We start from the raw sequence: 17,235 nt of genomic DNA on the forward strand, positions 1-17,235 counted from the left end.
CATTTTTTTGGAAATTTGAGAGAGGGTAACCTTAGGGTGCCGTGGGTGAATACGTTCGCAGAATCTCTTAAAATTAGGAATTTTTGAAACCTCAGAAAGAGATAAGAAGGCGAGATATGAAGGCATGAATGTTGCAGAAGCCAAATACCTGCAAGTATGCAGGAATGGGACAGTGTGGAGGAAGTCAATAAACGAGAGTCAATACCGACGCAACAAGTTCAGTGTTTCGGAACAGAAGTGGGAACAAGACACGGTTTGGGCCATACCATAGAAACACCCCACAATACATATGAGATGGGTGTGTATACTAACCGGAGACCGGGGGTCCGCCGGCAGCGCCCTGCAGCTGCTGCTGGGAGTGCGCCATGGCAATGACCGTGTCCGAGCCCCTCGAGTGCTGCGACGCCCGGTTCCTCTGCAGACTGCTGCCCACGGCCGCGGCCACATCCGGATCATCGTAATACCTGCACGGGGAGGAAGGGCATGAGTGACATGAGACATCCGAGGCATAGAGGGGAGGGAGGGCATGCCAGACGATGGCAAAACAATCTACTCCGGAATAGAGACGAGCACACAGGCGAGAATCTTAGACGCAAAGAACTAGAATTATCCCGTTCTCCTCATGGGTTAGTGCAAGAATTAATTTTTGTCATTCTCTTCTCCATACATTCCCTAAGCCGAAATCTATTTGTTTAATTTATTTTCTCCAATTTTTTATCTTGTATAAATCTTAAATCACACCTCCGCCCTTGCCTCGACGCATGAACCATCTCGATCGATATGCAATGATGACGCTCAGGGGAGATTATGTCGAAATGCCCGACTCGCATCCCCATGACTATGATCTTTTTGACTGTCGAAGAACGATTTCGAGTATTCATCGTTATTCTAAATTGAGGAACACACCAAGAGGTCAATGGAGCGATAATATCACTTAATTACCGTTCTTGAAACTTACTCTAAATATTTCACTTACAGTCAATTCCTCGAGCACATACGTATACGACACAACATAATTAACATGATTACATTCTTAAGTCTTTTAAGGAAGCTTAAAGCATGACACTATTTATGTGCATACGTTAATGTTTTGGTATTTTAAAACAAAATCTGTGAACATTTGCATGGAATAGATTGAGATTTCACCGTAGCATATCTCACGCATTCATGCGGCAATACTGGTATGCGGTTGTTTTGCTTACTTCCCCTCCCTACAGTCAATGTTTACCTCAAGCCATGGAGCACTGGAGACCCCAATGGTTTGCCGTACCATGGCATTACCCATATTTTTAATTGCGTAAGAGATTCGACCTGCATTTTGATCTTCGGTCTACTGGTTCCCAACTGATTCCCAACCTAATTTTCATGAAATATGGCCACACTGCTTTGGAAAATATTTTCTTATTATAACTAATCTTTGCCGTTATCAATCGAAATTAGATTTTTAAGCTATAAATATCCCATGAAACAACATCACAAATAAGAGGAAATAAGAATAGTTCCTTAACTTTAACATTACATTTCTCCCAGCGATATTTTAATGAAATCCTAACGAGTCCATTTTTACGCATAGGTGTCGTTTGTTTTCTCCCTAAAGGAGAGTTAGGGTGTCCTACTGAAGATAAAAGCATTTTTTATCGCGCGTGAACTTGGTGTTTTGCTCGATGGCGTAGCACTCTTTCCCCACCAAATCGTATCTGCACGATTTTCAAATTCAATCCAAATTCACAATCGCCGACCTTGTTTTGTATGGTGTCAACATTGTTCCATGGCAACCGAATACCGCTAGCGCGAATGCCCTTGTGCATTCCTGCGTCTTCGAGAAGTCGATAATGTTTTTACGGTAATGCTACCAATGACAACGGTACAAACGGTATTTGCTGTTCATATTTAAAAAAATGGTACGGAAACCAATCAATCAGGACGTCTCCTTCCAAAAACGGGGGAGGGGAGAAGTAACGGCTCATATTATGCCCTTAAAAATTATGGTGGGAACGGTTTAAGAAGATCAAGTTGACCCAAAAGTGTTAAGATTAATGGGAGATTTGCTTGCCAGAAGCCGTGTTTGTTGCAATGAATATGTAAAACGATGATATTTAGTATTTACCACATACATACGAAATACCGTACACGCCATTCATAACATCTTGTTCCTTTAAAGCCCCAACAATCTCGGAGTGTAAGATAGCTTAACTGATTAAAGTTTAGGCTAAGGACTCGGCCGGGCATCAAGGGATCCGGGTTCGAATCTCAGTCGAGGCGATTGACTTTCACACTTTGAAATCGTTGCATTGTAATGCACATTAGCGGATGACTCCGTTAGTCGTGGCATCCCTCGCAGTTATTTTAATTATAAGCCTCCCTCATTATAAACGTATATGTTTCTTATTATCGCCCAAAGGGGGGGCTTGTTAATCGGTGGTGCGCGGAGGAATTCGGATAATTTTCATGCTCAATGGACTGCTTCATTCAAAGTGCCCAAAAAACCTGAATTTTGTTTTCCCTGAGTTTTCCCAGCTCAGTTTTTCAATTTTTCCGGGAAAATATATTTTACGCAATCATATTAAATGAAAGCAAAATTAAATAATCAAGTGAAAGTGCACATTCTTTCTCGTGTTTCAAACTGGTGAATTTTACTCATGTGAATCCACCCATAAAACTTTGCCTCCTCCATAACTACTGTTTGATATTTTCCCAGGTATTAAGTACGTGCTTGTAGTACGACGACATATTTTCACAAAAGTACATTTATCCAACAATAGGAATTTTTCATTATGTGCACTACGCATACTAATTTTTGATTAATTTTAATTTAATAAGAATGGAAGAAGGCTGGTATCAATTTCGTCCATATAAAAGATCTCTATCTATCTATCTAATTTTTGGGAAAAAAACAGATTAGCTTAAATCCTTGTCTTCTACTAAGTCGAAAATTAGTTTCATTTTTTTCGTGTGAGAAATTTCTAAGCATACCTGACTGAAAATGGATATTGATCATTTGCAATATTCAGGTCATTTATGTGGAGGTCTAACTAAAATGTCGATGCTTTTTGTAAGGATGATGCTGTAGGAGTAATTAACAGGAAAAATATATTGGCTTTGTTGCCGAAACGTACATTATACATTATTATGTACATTACACAAATTATGACTCTTAAAAAACATCGGGGAAGTCATCTCCATCAACAAAATATTTATGTTGAAAAATAAAGGTGACAATTACTGTTTCAGTTTTAATGTATTGGAAAGTGTCCATACCTGAATGAAATACATATTTACACTTCTCCACTTTCAAGTAACTTAATTGCACCACTCGTTTGGTTTACTTGGCCAATTTATAGTAATATAATGCTGTTAAATGTTAGTTACTGGCGTTAAGTACTATAGTTATCGGCGTTAACTACTATATGATCACAGTGAAAGCGGTGAGGCAACTTGATCGTATTGCATACCTCATGACTATTAGACGAGGTGAAACGCGTTGCGTAATAAGGTTGTTTTAGGGTAGAGAAAGTTGTTTTCAATCAAGCAATAGAATTATATAATTGACTTGCACCTTACTGCAATAATGCAAAAAGTGAAGGCGTAGAGTTCAGATTTAAAGTTGCCATCTTGCTAATTTGGAATGGCCTCTTGAAGATACAGGGATCTCCCTCATGCAAGACGCTTCGAGGGCCAACTGTTAGTTGGTATCTTCACAGAAGAGAAGTCCAAGGGACGGAGTGGATGAAGATTTATAAGAGGGAGGAGGGCTGTGCCAGGGATTATTAATAAGAGGAGAGAGAAACAGACTTCGTCCACCGGAGGGGACTTCGAACTCTTTGGATTCCCTGGCGACTCAGCCAGGGGAGAGCCAATGTCGAAGCCACACTTCCCTTCCCTCCATCCCGATCACCCCTTCTTGACCTTAAATGCCATAGTCGTCACCAGAGTCTGAAAAGCAGCAAGTTTCCCTGCTGAAGGGACCGTGGGGAAAAACTACGATGTACTATAGTCGAAGGCAAATTAAAATTCGGGGCGAAGAGAGTTCGAAAGGAAATCAAATACGTTACTGGCAAAGCGTAACCAAACCATTTTCCCGAACTCATTCGGTTACTCAGTGATATTCTTAGGAGCGTTTGATTTATCCTTCTGCTGAGATGTGACTTTAACATAGAGATAATGGTAACTCATTCACATTCTCGATGATTTGCTTTGGTATCGGTTTGGATTCCTTAACTGAACACCTCACTCAATCCTATATTCCTGAGGGCATATCGATGCTCAAGGCTCAAAATGCACCATTGCTCTCAGAGCCCTTGCAGTAGCATACTCTATAACGCCTCATCTAGCGCCAACTCGAATGCCGGGCTGGTCGAGGGAGGGGTTGAAGACAAAATACCACCGAAATGGATGAAAATGGATCGGGATGGACGGTGGAATGTTCTGATGCGCTACAAGAATGACTTGAGCATTTAATTGAAATAGCAGAAGCAGAGCTGAGGAGTGAGGGGGGAACGGAAGATGCGAGAGTCTCCCCACTGCAGTCTCCGAAGCAACCAAAACAACAAGAAAGATGAGTCAGGTGCGGGGGGTGAGGTGTGCTGCCCTGCCTGCCCGCCTACCTGCTGCACTCGGTGTCGGAATACGTGGGCCGGTCCAAAAGGCTCCCGAGGGCGCTGTCCGCCGATCGCTGGGACTCCCGGGCCGAAGACCGCGGCGGCGCAGTCCGCGACGACCACCGGCCCCCCAACTGACGGACACTGCGGAGAAGAACCGTCGCTTTAAACCAGACTCGAGCGAGCGAGTGGACGTCGCCGACCGCCCAACACTTCGACATGCAACCAATCACTTGGCGGCAGCAATGTAAAAAAGGAGTTTGTTGCCAGGTAACAATTCGTGCATGAGTACCGCTTGTGCGTATTGGTGTGTGATGTGTGCATGCTTACGTGTTTGCTTGATGTGGGTGCAGTGGGTCAATGCACGCTCTCGTGCACCGTCATTCCAATAAGTCCGCACGAAGTCACGGGCTCGTGTCGAGATTACGGAAAAGTTAAAAATGTCACGAGACGTCATGATTAAATCTGGATGGCAGGCAAACCGGGATGTCAGAGATGCATAAAATTATCGAATCGAAGGGCTCAGGCGCTAGGCATTGAGGGCCAACATAAAACTATTGCATCGAAGGGTCCAGGTGCCAGGCATTGAGGGCCAATATAACTAACGTTTGCACCTTTCTCCAATTGTGGACGCGTCGGTGACCGACTACAGACTTTTAGAAACTGTGGTACTACACCCGGCGTTCGAACGTGGACCGTTGTATAATAGATTACAACTTCTTCTAGTGTAAGAAGGCATGGGCTTCGGATGGCTCAAGAATAAATCAAATGGGCAAGAAGAGGTCCCTTTATCCTTAATCCTGAGGTCTTAACCTCTATGTATTTTATGCTCAAACCGGATCAAGCAATCTGGCTTTTGAGCTGGTCGTCATTTCGCTAAGGCATCAACATCACACTATCAGGGCAACATATCACCTACTCATCCCTTTGTTTCCTTAGGCCAATACAAGGTTTTTTGTAAAAGTATCGGTAGCAATATTTTTATTTACGCGTGCTTCAAAGTGCTGATTTCAGACCGTCGGTTAAATGTCCGCGTAATCGCAGATCATATTGGCATTGATAAGATTACAGCGTACACCCCTTATCACCGAAAATTTGGCGATGCGAAAGATCTGCACTAAACTCGTTTAAAATGTCAAATTAAATTTTTTAAAATATTTTGGCCGTTACGTGTCGTCTAGATCTATAGATCGAAATGTTAGCAAAAGTGCACGCTAAATAAACAGGAACTTCAAGCTTTATTAAACCATCAGAATGCATGAACAGTTTTATTCTTCAGTTCACTCCACATTTTAGTATCGACTGATAATAGACTCATAATATGCAGGAGATTACACAACATCGAACTTAGCAAGTTTGCTGCTATGATTGTGCTACAGACGAGCATAGTGCCTTTGGTCTTCAATGTTTGTTATCTCTGTCGGGGACATTAATTACAACCTTTGACAATTACATTGGTGCTCCCGACAGTGCGTTTTGTACGAGAATAATATTGGAAAACATGTAGACTTCTTCAAAATTCGCATACATAAAAGCTTATAAAAGCGCTTTCAAAAACAAGTTTGGTCAAATTACGGAAACTATTACGTATCTCGCTTTCAATAGTTTTCGTCGAGGTATGACAAGCGGTAGTTTTATTATAACCATTTCTCAAAATGTATGCGTGTATTTTGTTTTTGTGTGACATATCTTATATTTTTAACCATTGTAAAATAACAAGATGAAATAATAATGAATAAAATAAATAAATCGTGTGAAGGTGGCTGGTTGTTAAAGAGTCTAACATTCAGTTTCTATTCGCATTTCTTTCTCCAGTTCTTAGTATCAGCTAGCTGCCTTTAAGTTGTCCACAATGACTTCATTTTATCTTCTCTAATTATTCCATTTCCCTTCAATCAAGTTGAATAACTTGAATTTTTGTTGTAAACCACATTGTAGCTTTAACGCTAATCTAGATACATTCTCAGCTAAGTATTGCCAAAATGTTACGATTAGGAAGCTGTAATAACGTTTAATTTTGAATTTAACATCTGGCACCTAAAACTGGCATAGCATTAATTACAACTGAGGGCATCGGTACATTATTTAAAAAAATGTTACTTTAATATTTGATAAAATCACTGGTAACAATTTATCAAAGATAACTTAGAGACAATTCAATGAACAATTCTAAAAATGGTATCTTAAGCTTAAGTGTGATGCACCATTTGCTATCACCCACCCCATTACTAACCATTGGCTGATTCTGCCAGTCAGATAGACACGAGGAAAGATTAAAAATAATAATAATCATAACTGCTCTATTACACTTCCGTGCAATTCACGCTACGTTAAGCATGATTTTAAAATTATCCACCCGAACCCACCATTCGATTGTCGCTTTGTTTCGAATCAAATGTTGTCAGCCATTTTGACGAACGGCATTCGAGACAGTTCATTAATCAACTATGAGTACACGAATCACAATCTTCGTTGAGTATTACCACGTTGGAGGGCGTGTTTTCCCAATTAGCTACCTGCGGGTGCCATATTCAAACACCGATGAATTGTTCCATGACCTTTTCCGTCACTATATCACGTAATGTGGTATAGTGGCGGAAATACCATATACGCATATTGATATAACCGCCTTTCCCAATGTAGTTCTCGGAAAATGAGTCTCAAGCTGGTTCTTAGCGAACTGTCAGTGCCGCCACAACGCTGAAGATTATACCTGTACGTTATTGCAACTCATCGCCCTTCGCAAACTGAATTGCCGGCGAGCCGTATCCACGTACCGGTAGATGCGGCCTTAGTATGGGTTATCTTGGAATGCATTCAAGAGCTGAATGTAGGAACTTAAGAAACACAAATTATTTTGGAATTTACTGCATGTGTAACAACAGGCCCATTCGTACTACAAGGAAACCGCGAAAGATGACCCGTGCTCATCTTTCGCGACGACCTTGATATCTTTCTGCCTTTAGGTCTGCGGTACAATTTTGTCTTCAACAGTTTCAAATGGGCGTCCTTTCAAGGTGCATTTCAACTTAGGAAATAAAATAAAGTCCGCTGGGGCAAGATTCAGAGAGTGGGGTAGCTGGGGGATCACCGGTTCGCTCTTTTTGGCCAAAAACTCAGTAACAATCAATGATGGGTGCGTTGTCGTGATGAAAGCCCCTAGTCTTGTTTTTCCACATTTGTGGTCTCTTCCGCAACATGGCGTGTCTTAACCATCTCATAACCTCTGTACTTAGTGCTGTCCATTCACTGTATGTCCTTTGGGGACATCATCATAATGAATAATCCCCTTCCTAATCGAAGAAAATGATCAACATCACCTTCACGTTCGATCGCGACATACGAGCTTTTTTGGGTCGGGGGAATATGGCCCCTTCCACTGAGAGGACTGGGCTTTGGTTTCCATATCATAGCCATAAACCGAGTTTTATTCGCCTGTGACTATTGTTTTAAGAAGTTTAAGTTGTCGCTTGAACGAATGAGCAACTCCTGGGTGATGTCAAGACGTTTTTGCCTCTGCTCATCAGTTAAAACGCAGCAAAAATTTGGAACCGACACTCTACATGCCCAAAATGTCTGTCAAAATGGTGAAACACGATCCAACAGTAATGTCAAATTCACTGCCTATCTCCCTGACAGTTGACCTACGATTTGCACGCACTGACAAATCCACACTGTTGACGTGGGCGTCTTTTTTTGACGTCGGCGGTCATCCACTTCTCGGTTCTACATCGATGGAGGTTTTTTTAACTGGAAGCGATTTTACCAACAAAAACAGTGTCCGACCCATATATCAATTGCCAAATGCCCCTTGAATCATTGAATAAGTTTCAGTTGCACTTTTCCCGAGGCACAAAATTCAATGCACACGCTCTGCTTCCTTAACACCTTCACTCTTACCGACACTTGAATTTGTACAGCAAGCTTGTGCAAGCTCGGACAAGAATCGCTGTTGTGCGGAGACAAGTCGAGAGAGGGCCACAAGTATACAAGTATATAGTGTTTTACTTTACATATATACCGCCAGAAAGGGACTAACTCACTGATTGTGATCCGTCAAGCAGTTTGCGCATAGAAAGACCAGTCTCATATTTTTTGTACGAACGTTATACCTGTATTATAAAGAATGCAATGCATTGCTTACCACTGAATTTAAAATAAATTTATATGAATTTAAATTAACTGACAAATTTTATACCATGGCCAAATTCTCAGGATCTATTACAATTTGGTGCGTTAACTGAGCGTACGTTTACAAATAACTCGACGACGGATTTCTCAACTGTTTGAAATCGGATAGCGAAAAGGTAGAGAGACATCTTCCCCAACATTTGACCACTTGTTTTAATCGCTGCAATTCATCCCATAAGGGTAAGTAAAAATCAACATGAAATTTTAGTAGTTATTTCTAATAGGGGTAACCGAAAATTAGAAAAGCCTCTTTGGAAAGAGCAGAACACTCATGAAGGAACAGAGGTCACTGCTTGCGATTTAACCGAACCAATTGCCAGTTTATTGTGCATCGTGCACATGTGGAACCGCAGTGATATAGAGAGAGAGATGGAAGGAATACATAGAGGGTCTCTTTGGTATTAGGCCACCAAGTTATAGACCCAGCAATTAAGTTATTTATTGTATTAATGCGACAGTGTCAGCAGACTTGCTTTCCAGTGTGGAATAGAGCTACCGGATTATAAAATCAATGTGCCAATGTGAAACCGCAGCCCTGCTGCCTTGGCCGTGATCCCGAAGGAGGATTGACATCTCCAAGGACGACAGCGGTTTCTGGGCTGGCTGAAGTGTTGCTCCGCGCAGCATAGAACGGTCCACCGCAATAATGACAACAGCGGATCAGCCGACTACACATGCAGACTCCAACAGATTCGGGTGTTTGCAATGAGGGCACGGAATATGAAATTAGTTTGAAAAAACAAAGGCACATGCAAGCAGACAGGGAAGTGAATCGTAAAAGTTAATAAAATTTAGCTGCGTTAAATATAACACAGAGATACCTTAATTAAATCACAAGTCAAACACAGATAACATTGATTTCAATTAAGTTAACTCAGAATTAACTTTTGAATTCTAGCAAACAAGCATAAATGAACACATTGAAACTTGCGACGCAGTACAGGAGCGAAATCAATGAAACTAGTACCATATACGAGGTCTATCCAGAGGGTATCAAGCCATTCAATATTTTGAAAATAATAGCCCACCTATGAGGCCTTATTACCCTTCGATGAACTCCTCTTGGGACCTCACACACTTATCCCAGCGTCTCTTCCACTTTTCAAAACAATTGGAAAAGTCCTTTCTCGAAATGGTCATCAGCTGCTTCGTAGCATTCTCATTCATCTCGCCTTGTCTTGTATTGAATAGCTTCATACCTTCTGGACAGAGCTCGCATACGGTACACATTAAAATAAAAACATACCTAATATAATATTTAAATTTCGCACCGCAAATTATACTAATTAAAATATTTATTGCATGTGTTCTCTCTCTTAATTGAACAGCTCGGCGATTATGGTTCCTATGCGACACAGTTGCAATGTGGCGAACGCGCATTGGTGTTGGATGCGAATTTTAAGGGACCTCGGTGCGACGCGACACGTGGCCACCTACGTGGCGTATGTGGATGCGCGAGGGGCGACTCATTTGTTATCATTGTTGCGACCACTTACCTGGGCTGCCGTCCAGAGGGCATGGCCCGGAGGGATCGCCCCCGCCGAAGGCTGTGGGGAGACACGGCCGGCAGCTGCCCCACCATCTGCGGCCCCACGCCGACCCTCCTGCCCGCACCGCCCCCGACGATGCTGCCTCCGCCTGGCCGACGGGTGCACATGTAGCAGCACACCTGCGTGCAAAAGAGGCGCCTATCAGTTCACAGCTGGGTTGGGGACAGAATAATTGGCATGCGCCGGCGGTATCGATAACCCGGGGCAGGATTACTAAACATAAGTATTTTTTATAGACAGGCTAGAGATGAGTGTAGAACGGAGGCTAATGAGATGAGTTGATGGAGAAAATCCGATAAAGCACAGGGCAGGAGACAAACGACGAAGTTTTAAATATGGTGCGAGGGGGGTAGGAATTTGGTGCGCGAAATCCGAATAAGGCAGAAAATGTGTTTGGAGTAGACATTGATAGGTGAGTTGGGATGTTGAAGGCTGAAACAGAAAAGAGGAAATGAAGGGTACCAAGGGGTAGGGAGAGGACAGAATTAAGGGTTTTTTAGACAGCTTCAATTTAGGCGGAAGAGAAGGGAAAATTTTTGGCCAACAAAAGGTAAGAGGGTTTACAGTGTGCATAATAGATGCTGTTATTTGGTAGTCTGCGGTAAAAGGTAGGTTTCGGTTGGACACCGACTGAATACTCCGTCGCAATATACCACAACCTTGACGTGGCGGAAGGGTTAGTGCGTTCCGATGACCCCTAGAGCTGTGCTTGCGGAAGCAATGATAATCCCCCCTGGTAGGGTCACCCATGCCACTTAGGTCAAAGGTTAGGAACCAGACCAAAGGTAATCTACGCAGCGTCTGTTTCTCAGAGAGGCGGCTGCAAAGGCGTCTGACCCCAGTGGGGCGGTTAATTAGTGAAAATTATAGACACTATTGAGGAAGGCGTGGGTGAATGCACCACCACCCTTGCCCTCCGCATGAATATCCACCGCTACTCCATTCAATCTCCCACCATCCTTAATTATCCCATTCCCACTCACACTGTTTCCCACGACCAAACCTTTGACAACTGCTTCTCTGTTTCGGTGATTGAAACCCTTTTAACCTTTCCTGAATCCGTAAGCAATATACTAGAGGTGAGAACACGCAAGTTGGCGCACATCTGGGTGCTTCAATCGTTCAAACCTCCCGGAATAAACTCAGCCCATTGAAACCATCCCATAGCCACCACCCCACCCCCTCTTATCCCGTTGTCCATTCCTCCTTCGTCCTTCGCTCCCACTTGAATCCTCCACTACACATCTGAGAAAAAAGAACAATTGACTGCAAAAGGTGACCCTGCTCCGAAAAAGACGACGACAGTTCCGTCAGCCGGGGAGGTAATGGCAACTGTTTTTGGAAGTCACGAAATTGTTTATGTATTATCTTCTAAAAGGTCAAACAATAACGGGAGAGCATTGTGCATCATTATATGACAAGCTCAATGCAGAAATTGCAAACAACGACCACATTTGAATGGGGATGAGGAAGCGCTTTTCCATCAGGACAATGCACCTGGCAACACTTAGGCGGATGACATAGCTATAATTCACGAATTGCACTTCGAATTGATTGACCACTCACCGTATTCTCTAGATCTGCCCCCCAGCGACTTTTTGCTGTTTCCTAACCTTCAAATTTCGCTTGGAGGACCGAGATTTTCATTGAACGAGGATGTTATCGCCTACACAAATACCAATTTTGCAGAGGAAAACGTCAACCAATATTTGGAAAGGGTAATAAAGAACATCGCTGGAAAAAGTGTATCGATTTGAAAGAATGATTTTGTTAAAAATAAAAATAAATTTGAAGAAAAAAATATCTCGTTTATATGTTAGGTCGGATACATTTCAGACTACCCTCGTATTAGGAAAATAATCCGCTCGCTTCGAGGCACAGCCTATTTTCCACGCAGCGAACGGAGCCTCTATCCTTTCCATCGTGCACGCACCAGCGGTACAGTGTACAACGCGGGTGTCAGAGGTGTCACCTACCTTCCAGTAGAGGAAGCGGAAGGAGTGCGCCATGATGTCGCCGATGTTGGAGAGGCAGAGGAGCATGAGCGGGATGCCCAGGATGGCGTAGAAGATGGTCACCACCTTGCCCCAGTGCGTCTTCGGGGCTATGTGGCCGTAACCTGCGGAGGGAGAAAGGGAAGCATGAGTGGGCACACGTGATTGATTGAATGAGCGATCGATCCATGAAGGAAACGAGTTGTTAGAGGACTCGACCCCCCACAGAACCCAATAAATAAACCAAACGAGGAATAACTTCGATGCAAGATGACTTATTACTGTTAGCAAATCGTTCTCAAAGACGACTCCAAGGTGCATGAATGCAGCTCACATTCCTTTCCCAAATTCCATTTGATATGCACAGTGCATTCGGTTGCATTCAATTCATCGTAGACCACGCAAGCATCATATGACATCTTGAGCATTATTTCCGGAATATCGTAGTTTTGAGAACAGAATGGAAGCAGACTTAGGGAAAAGCACGCCGAACAAATGGTGAAGAGGACAAAAAGAAAGAAGAAGAGCTGTCTGCGCATACTACTCGTACTACAGAGATATTTAAAAATGGATTGGGATCACTGAGTTAATTATTCTTATACATACACGGTACCTTGTGAGCCACCGCTAGGGTCTGTGGCAGGGAGTGATTACTCACCAGACTACTTTGTACCCAAAATACTCCCCTCCCACCAGCGCGGTCGGACGATATTATTCTGATCCCTTATAGTTCGTGGGAAAAATGACATCTAAAATCTGTTCTACACTTAATATCTCTAATTTTATTGACATGATCTCTCCTACTGTAGTATGACGGGGCTCATAATACATTTTCAAAATCATTGCTAAAGAGAAATTCTTTCAATTAATGCAAATGGTTTTAATCTGTAATTTAACCTTCGCTCCGTGAGTGATTCCTATCTTAGCTCTTCTAATAATATTGATAACTCAGTTTGTCATAACATAGCTTTACAAATGTTCAATCTTGATATACTTAGCATTGTGAAGAAAAAATAAACCAATGAATATTAATTCATTCCAGTCAATTTTAATGTTTCACATGACAGATCAACAATGGTTAACTAGTCAGGGTGGAGAGTACCCCAAAGGAAACCCATTTCGAGGTAACGCCGATACCTTCTGACGCAAAGAATGACAAGACTGCGGAAACTTTTCGACGAGAGCGTATGTAAATGTATGATTGTATTGAAGTTTCCTCCTCCTCTCGAAATTGCACGAAGCACGAGTCTTGGAATGTGCCCGGATCAGGATAAATGTCCAATTAATACAGTCGATATGATGCATTTGAGTAGTAGTAGTTATTATGTGAGGCGACCGACAGCTAAGGTCATTTCCGCCATTAGGGATGGATGGGAAAGGAAGGGCGGAGAGAAACCCGGCATCGGCAGTGGCCTACTCTTGTCGAAAGGCGCCAAGGGGTTCGCAGTTTAACGTCCCATCCGAAGGACGTCGTAATCGATCAATGTGCTCTCCACAAATCACCTCAAGTAGGGACAAGGATACCGCTGAAAAATATATGTTGTTTCCAGGATTTGAATCCGGGCCCTCTCGGTGGGAAGCCTGTACGTTAGCCACCGCAACATCCTGAGTCGCTGCGTTTAAAACTGGAGAGTAAAGATGAGGAATGAGAAAAAAGGATGTTGATCGAGTTCAACAGTATTGGACAAGAAGTGCGTAATGCTGGTTTGGTCACATCGAGAGAGAGAATGGATGGGAGTCGAATCAAAGTTGAATAAGAAGTACACAGGAGGGGAGAGGAGTGGATAATTTGAAAGTGGAAACTGGCTGACCGAGGTGAGGATGACTGTGGTCGGTCAAAGGAACAGGAAGAACAATAAAAGGGGGAGGAAATTTGGAATGAGAGGTAGCAGGTGTTAGGTCTGCGTGCCTTTCGCTTACAGTTTTCTCTCCATATTTATTTTTAACTTAAATACAGAGTTGCTCGGATCCCTTAGACTTAACCTCCGCAGTTTCAAAGTATTACATTAACACTAATACAGTATTACATCATTACAGTATTACAGTGTCACAGTATAACAATTACCCTTACATTCACCTTACCTTACAACACTTAACTTACAATTACTCTTTAGAGTATCGCATTTTCAATATTTATCGCATGATAAGATCCAGGAACGAATGGGAATGCATGCAAAAACATTCAAATGGCGTGAGGCGCGATGGGAGGAGAAGGGAATCAGCCGGGTAAAGGAAGTACCAACGTCCCTGAAGTGACTTCAAATTAGACCCCCTTGATATTGCCCCGGCGTCAAAAGATTGCAAACATAGACGGAATCTGAAGATCGGGAAACACGAACGTCATGAAAGGATTATTAGTTTTTTGCGAAATTCAAGAAAAGTCAGAAAGCAAAAGTCGGAGATGTAAGTTAAGAAGTTCATACAAGACAAGGAAACCGGTTAAATCAGTTACGGCAACCTAGTCGGTGATCAGCATTTTTAAAAATTTATCAATGTGTTCATTTATAAATTGACAAAATTACCGCTTGCAGTCGAGTTACTAAAGTCTTCTCTGCAATGCTTTCATTTTCAATTTATTCCATTCAAAGTTGTTTTCAAATATGCGTCCACATCGTAAAAACATGAAAGCAGTTGCGTGCGCACGCAAAGTTTGTTTTGTGCGTCCGAAACATTGATTTGTCTCTGCAATCCGAGGAAAAGTTAAACACGGATTCCTCACCATCCATCCATGCACATCATCACAGGGCGCTCCCTTTCGGAGTACGCAATATCGTAAAGGTACGATTAGAAGTAATTTCAGGAAGCGTAACTCCCCTTTACTAAGTGCTATCTTACTAAAGAAAATTCGATCTTCGGTAAGTTTATGGCACTCCATGTCAATAATTTATTGCTCTAAACTTCCACGACAAAATATCGAGATAATGAAACATAGGTTCAAGAGGATGACGATCGATCATTGATACCTGATTCGTGACCCGTGTTCATATTTTTTGGAGAGTTTTAAGTTTAAAAAAATACATTAAATTATATCTTATACCGCATGCTTCATTCGCTGCTCACACACTGCTTCGCACATAGTCTCCCGTCCTGAGATTCTTCCCTCTTGTCCGGAGAGCATCTTCCACCATATCCGGTGCGAAATGCAGGAAAAATGTGGCCGCACCCTCCGAATACATAAACAAATATCTATTTACGATTCATCTTCACAAATAGGGCATGATAGTCCACAATTCAAATCCAAATGCTTCTTCTCCATCAATCACTCTCCCGTTTGGACCTTAAACGGTCGCCAGGAGATCCGTTGTATGTCGTTATTCAAATACTAATACTTCAATAAAAGAAATTACTTCGGGGGACACGGTTTAATCTTCATGAAATTATTGCACTGAGGTGCGCATTAGTGGATGACCTCGTTAAAATTTACTGTCACGGCAACTCCCGCAATTCTTTGAATTAGTCAGAATAGGTAAAATACCCGAGTGATTTAAAAGATTTAATCTTTAACCTCGTGGATTGTGGTGCACGACTACGAATACATGGGGCACTGTGTGTACTGTATTTTAGTACTGTGTGCATGGTATTGTGGCAGTGTGTGTACCCTATTTCGTCACGATATGTACGATATCTTATCACTTATGGTCCCCAAAATATTTTGCGTGTAAGACACTTCTCCGTAGCTTAACTGACTAAAGCAGTCGACCGGACATTAGAGTAATCCGGGTTCGAATCCCGGGCGAGGAGAATGATCTTTTTGTACTTAAAATTGGTTGTTTTTAGAAATGAAACTGAGTCACTTGAATTGTCGGTAGTGTGCCATAAAATTTGATGAAATATTACACCGTTGCAGTACACTTTATCAGCATGGAATTTTGAAATGAAACAAGGGATTTCTGTGACAGAAAAAAAGATCACAGATATATTGGATGAAAATATACTTTAGTCATTCCATTATCACCTAATCGTGTCGAACGTCTAGTCACGGTATTTGTTTCGAGTGTTGAAATCATTTGTGCAAGCAGACCACCAATGGATGGAAACCTTTAGGATGGCCGTGAGCACCGGGAACCCTAGATAAGATGGGCGTGATTTGCGAGCGACTCAAAGCCTTTCGCCGTCATCCAATGCAGTGAGGAGCGCCGTCGTCTTCCGTTGTCGTGGAAACCGCGCGAGATGAGCAATTAAAGCAGACGTGACACCTCTTTTCCGCCGTCAATGGCGACCGCCCCCTTCTCCCAGAAGGTAGTAATAGATAAGAGGACGACGGATGGGAGCTGAAAATAGAAGAAGGCAGTTCAAAGAACCGCCTCCGATTGCACTTTTGCGTCAACAGTTTAATGCATTCCTAGAACGGCGGTGGTTTCGTCGGAGGGGAGAGGGAGGGCGAAGCGCTTTCCCCTCGGCCGAGTCCTGCACACGACGCCTATAGTTCCTCTCCTCCCCCCTTCCCTCCCTCACTCCCGCTGCATTTCTTAAAGAACTAGCGCACCCCACCTCCCGGCAGCGGCGAATGCAGAGATATCACTCTCGCTCCCCCGAGGAAGGGAGATCAATGCAGAAGTTGGAGAAATTGCCTTCGAAACCCCGAAAAAATGTGTATGAATAAAAATGTTTTCTATTTTACTAGACATGCGTATTTTAAAGCACTTTCGGTAGCTGTGCATTTTTAATACTGCTTGAAGTTTTTATTTAAAGGGCCATAAAGGACTTTTTCAAGGAAATTGGATGTAACATTTGAGCAATTTAAGTAAAAATGGTATCTATATATTTAATATTATGGAAAGAAGAAGTATAAGTGGTAGTAAAATAATCAAACTCGTGTAAATGATACTTTATGATGTGACAAAAATTGTAATATTCCATAGTGGCATTATTATTATTATTACTGATGTCTCTTGATAACGG

At 42.4% G+C, this 17,235-nt stretch overlaps 1 protein-coding gene across 1 annotated transcript in view; it reads right to left on the reverse strand.

Moving 5' to 3' along the window:
• LOC139693530 (uncharacterized) overlaps positions 1 to 17,235 on the reverse strand; it is a 171,915-nt gene that overhangs the window by 6,708 nt on the left and 147,972 nt on the right. The window contains 5 exon segments of the mRNA XM_071591725.1: positions 313 to 464; positions 4,605 to 4,761; positions 10,390 to 10,426; positions 10,429 to 10,458; positions 12,316 to 12,458. Coding sequence (XP_071447826.1) covers positions 313 to 464; positions 4,605 to 4,761; positions 10,390 to 10,426; positions 10,429 to 10,458; positions 12,316 to 12,458 — 519 coding nt within the window.

The sequence above is a fragment of the Hetaerina americana genome, unplaced genomic scaffold, assembly GCF_022747635.1.
Source record: "Hetaerina americana unplaced genomic scaffold, ioHetAmer1.1.p SCAF_5, whole genome shotgun sequence".
Taxonomy (NCBI): Eukaryota; Metazoa; Arthropoda; class Insecta; order Odonata; family Calopterygidae; genus Hetaerina; species Hetaerina americana.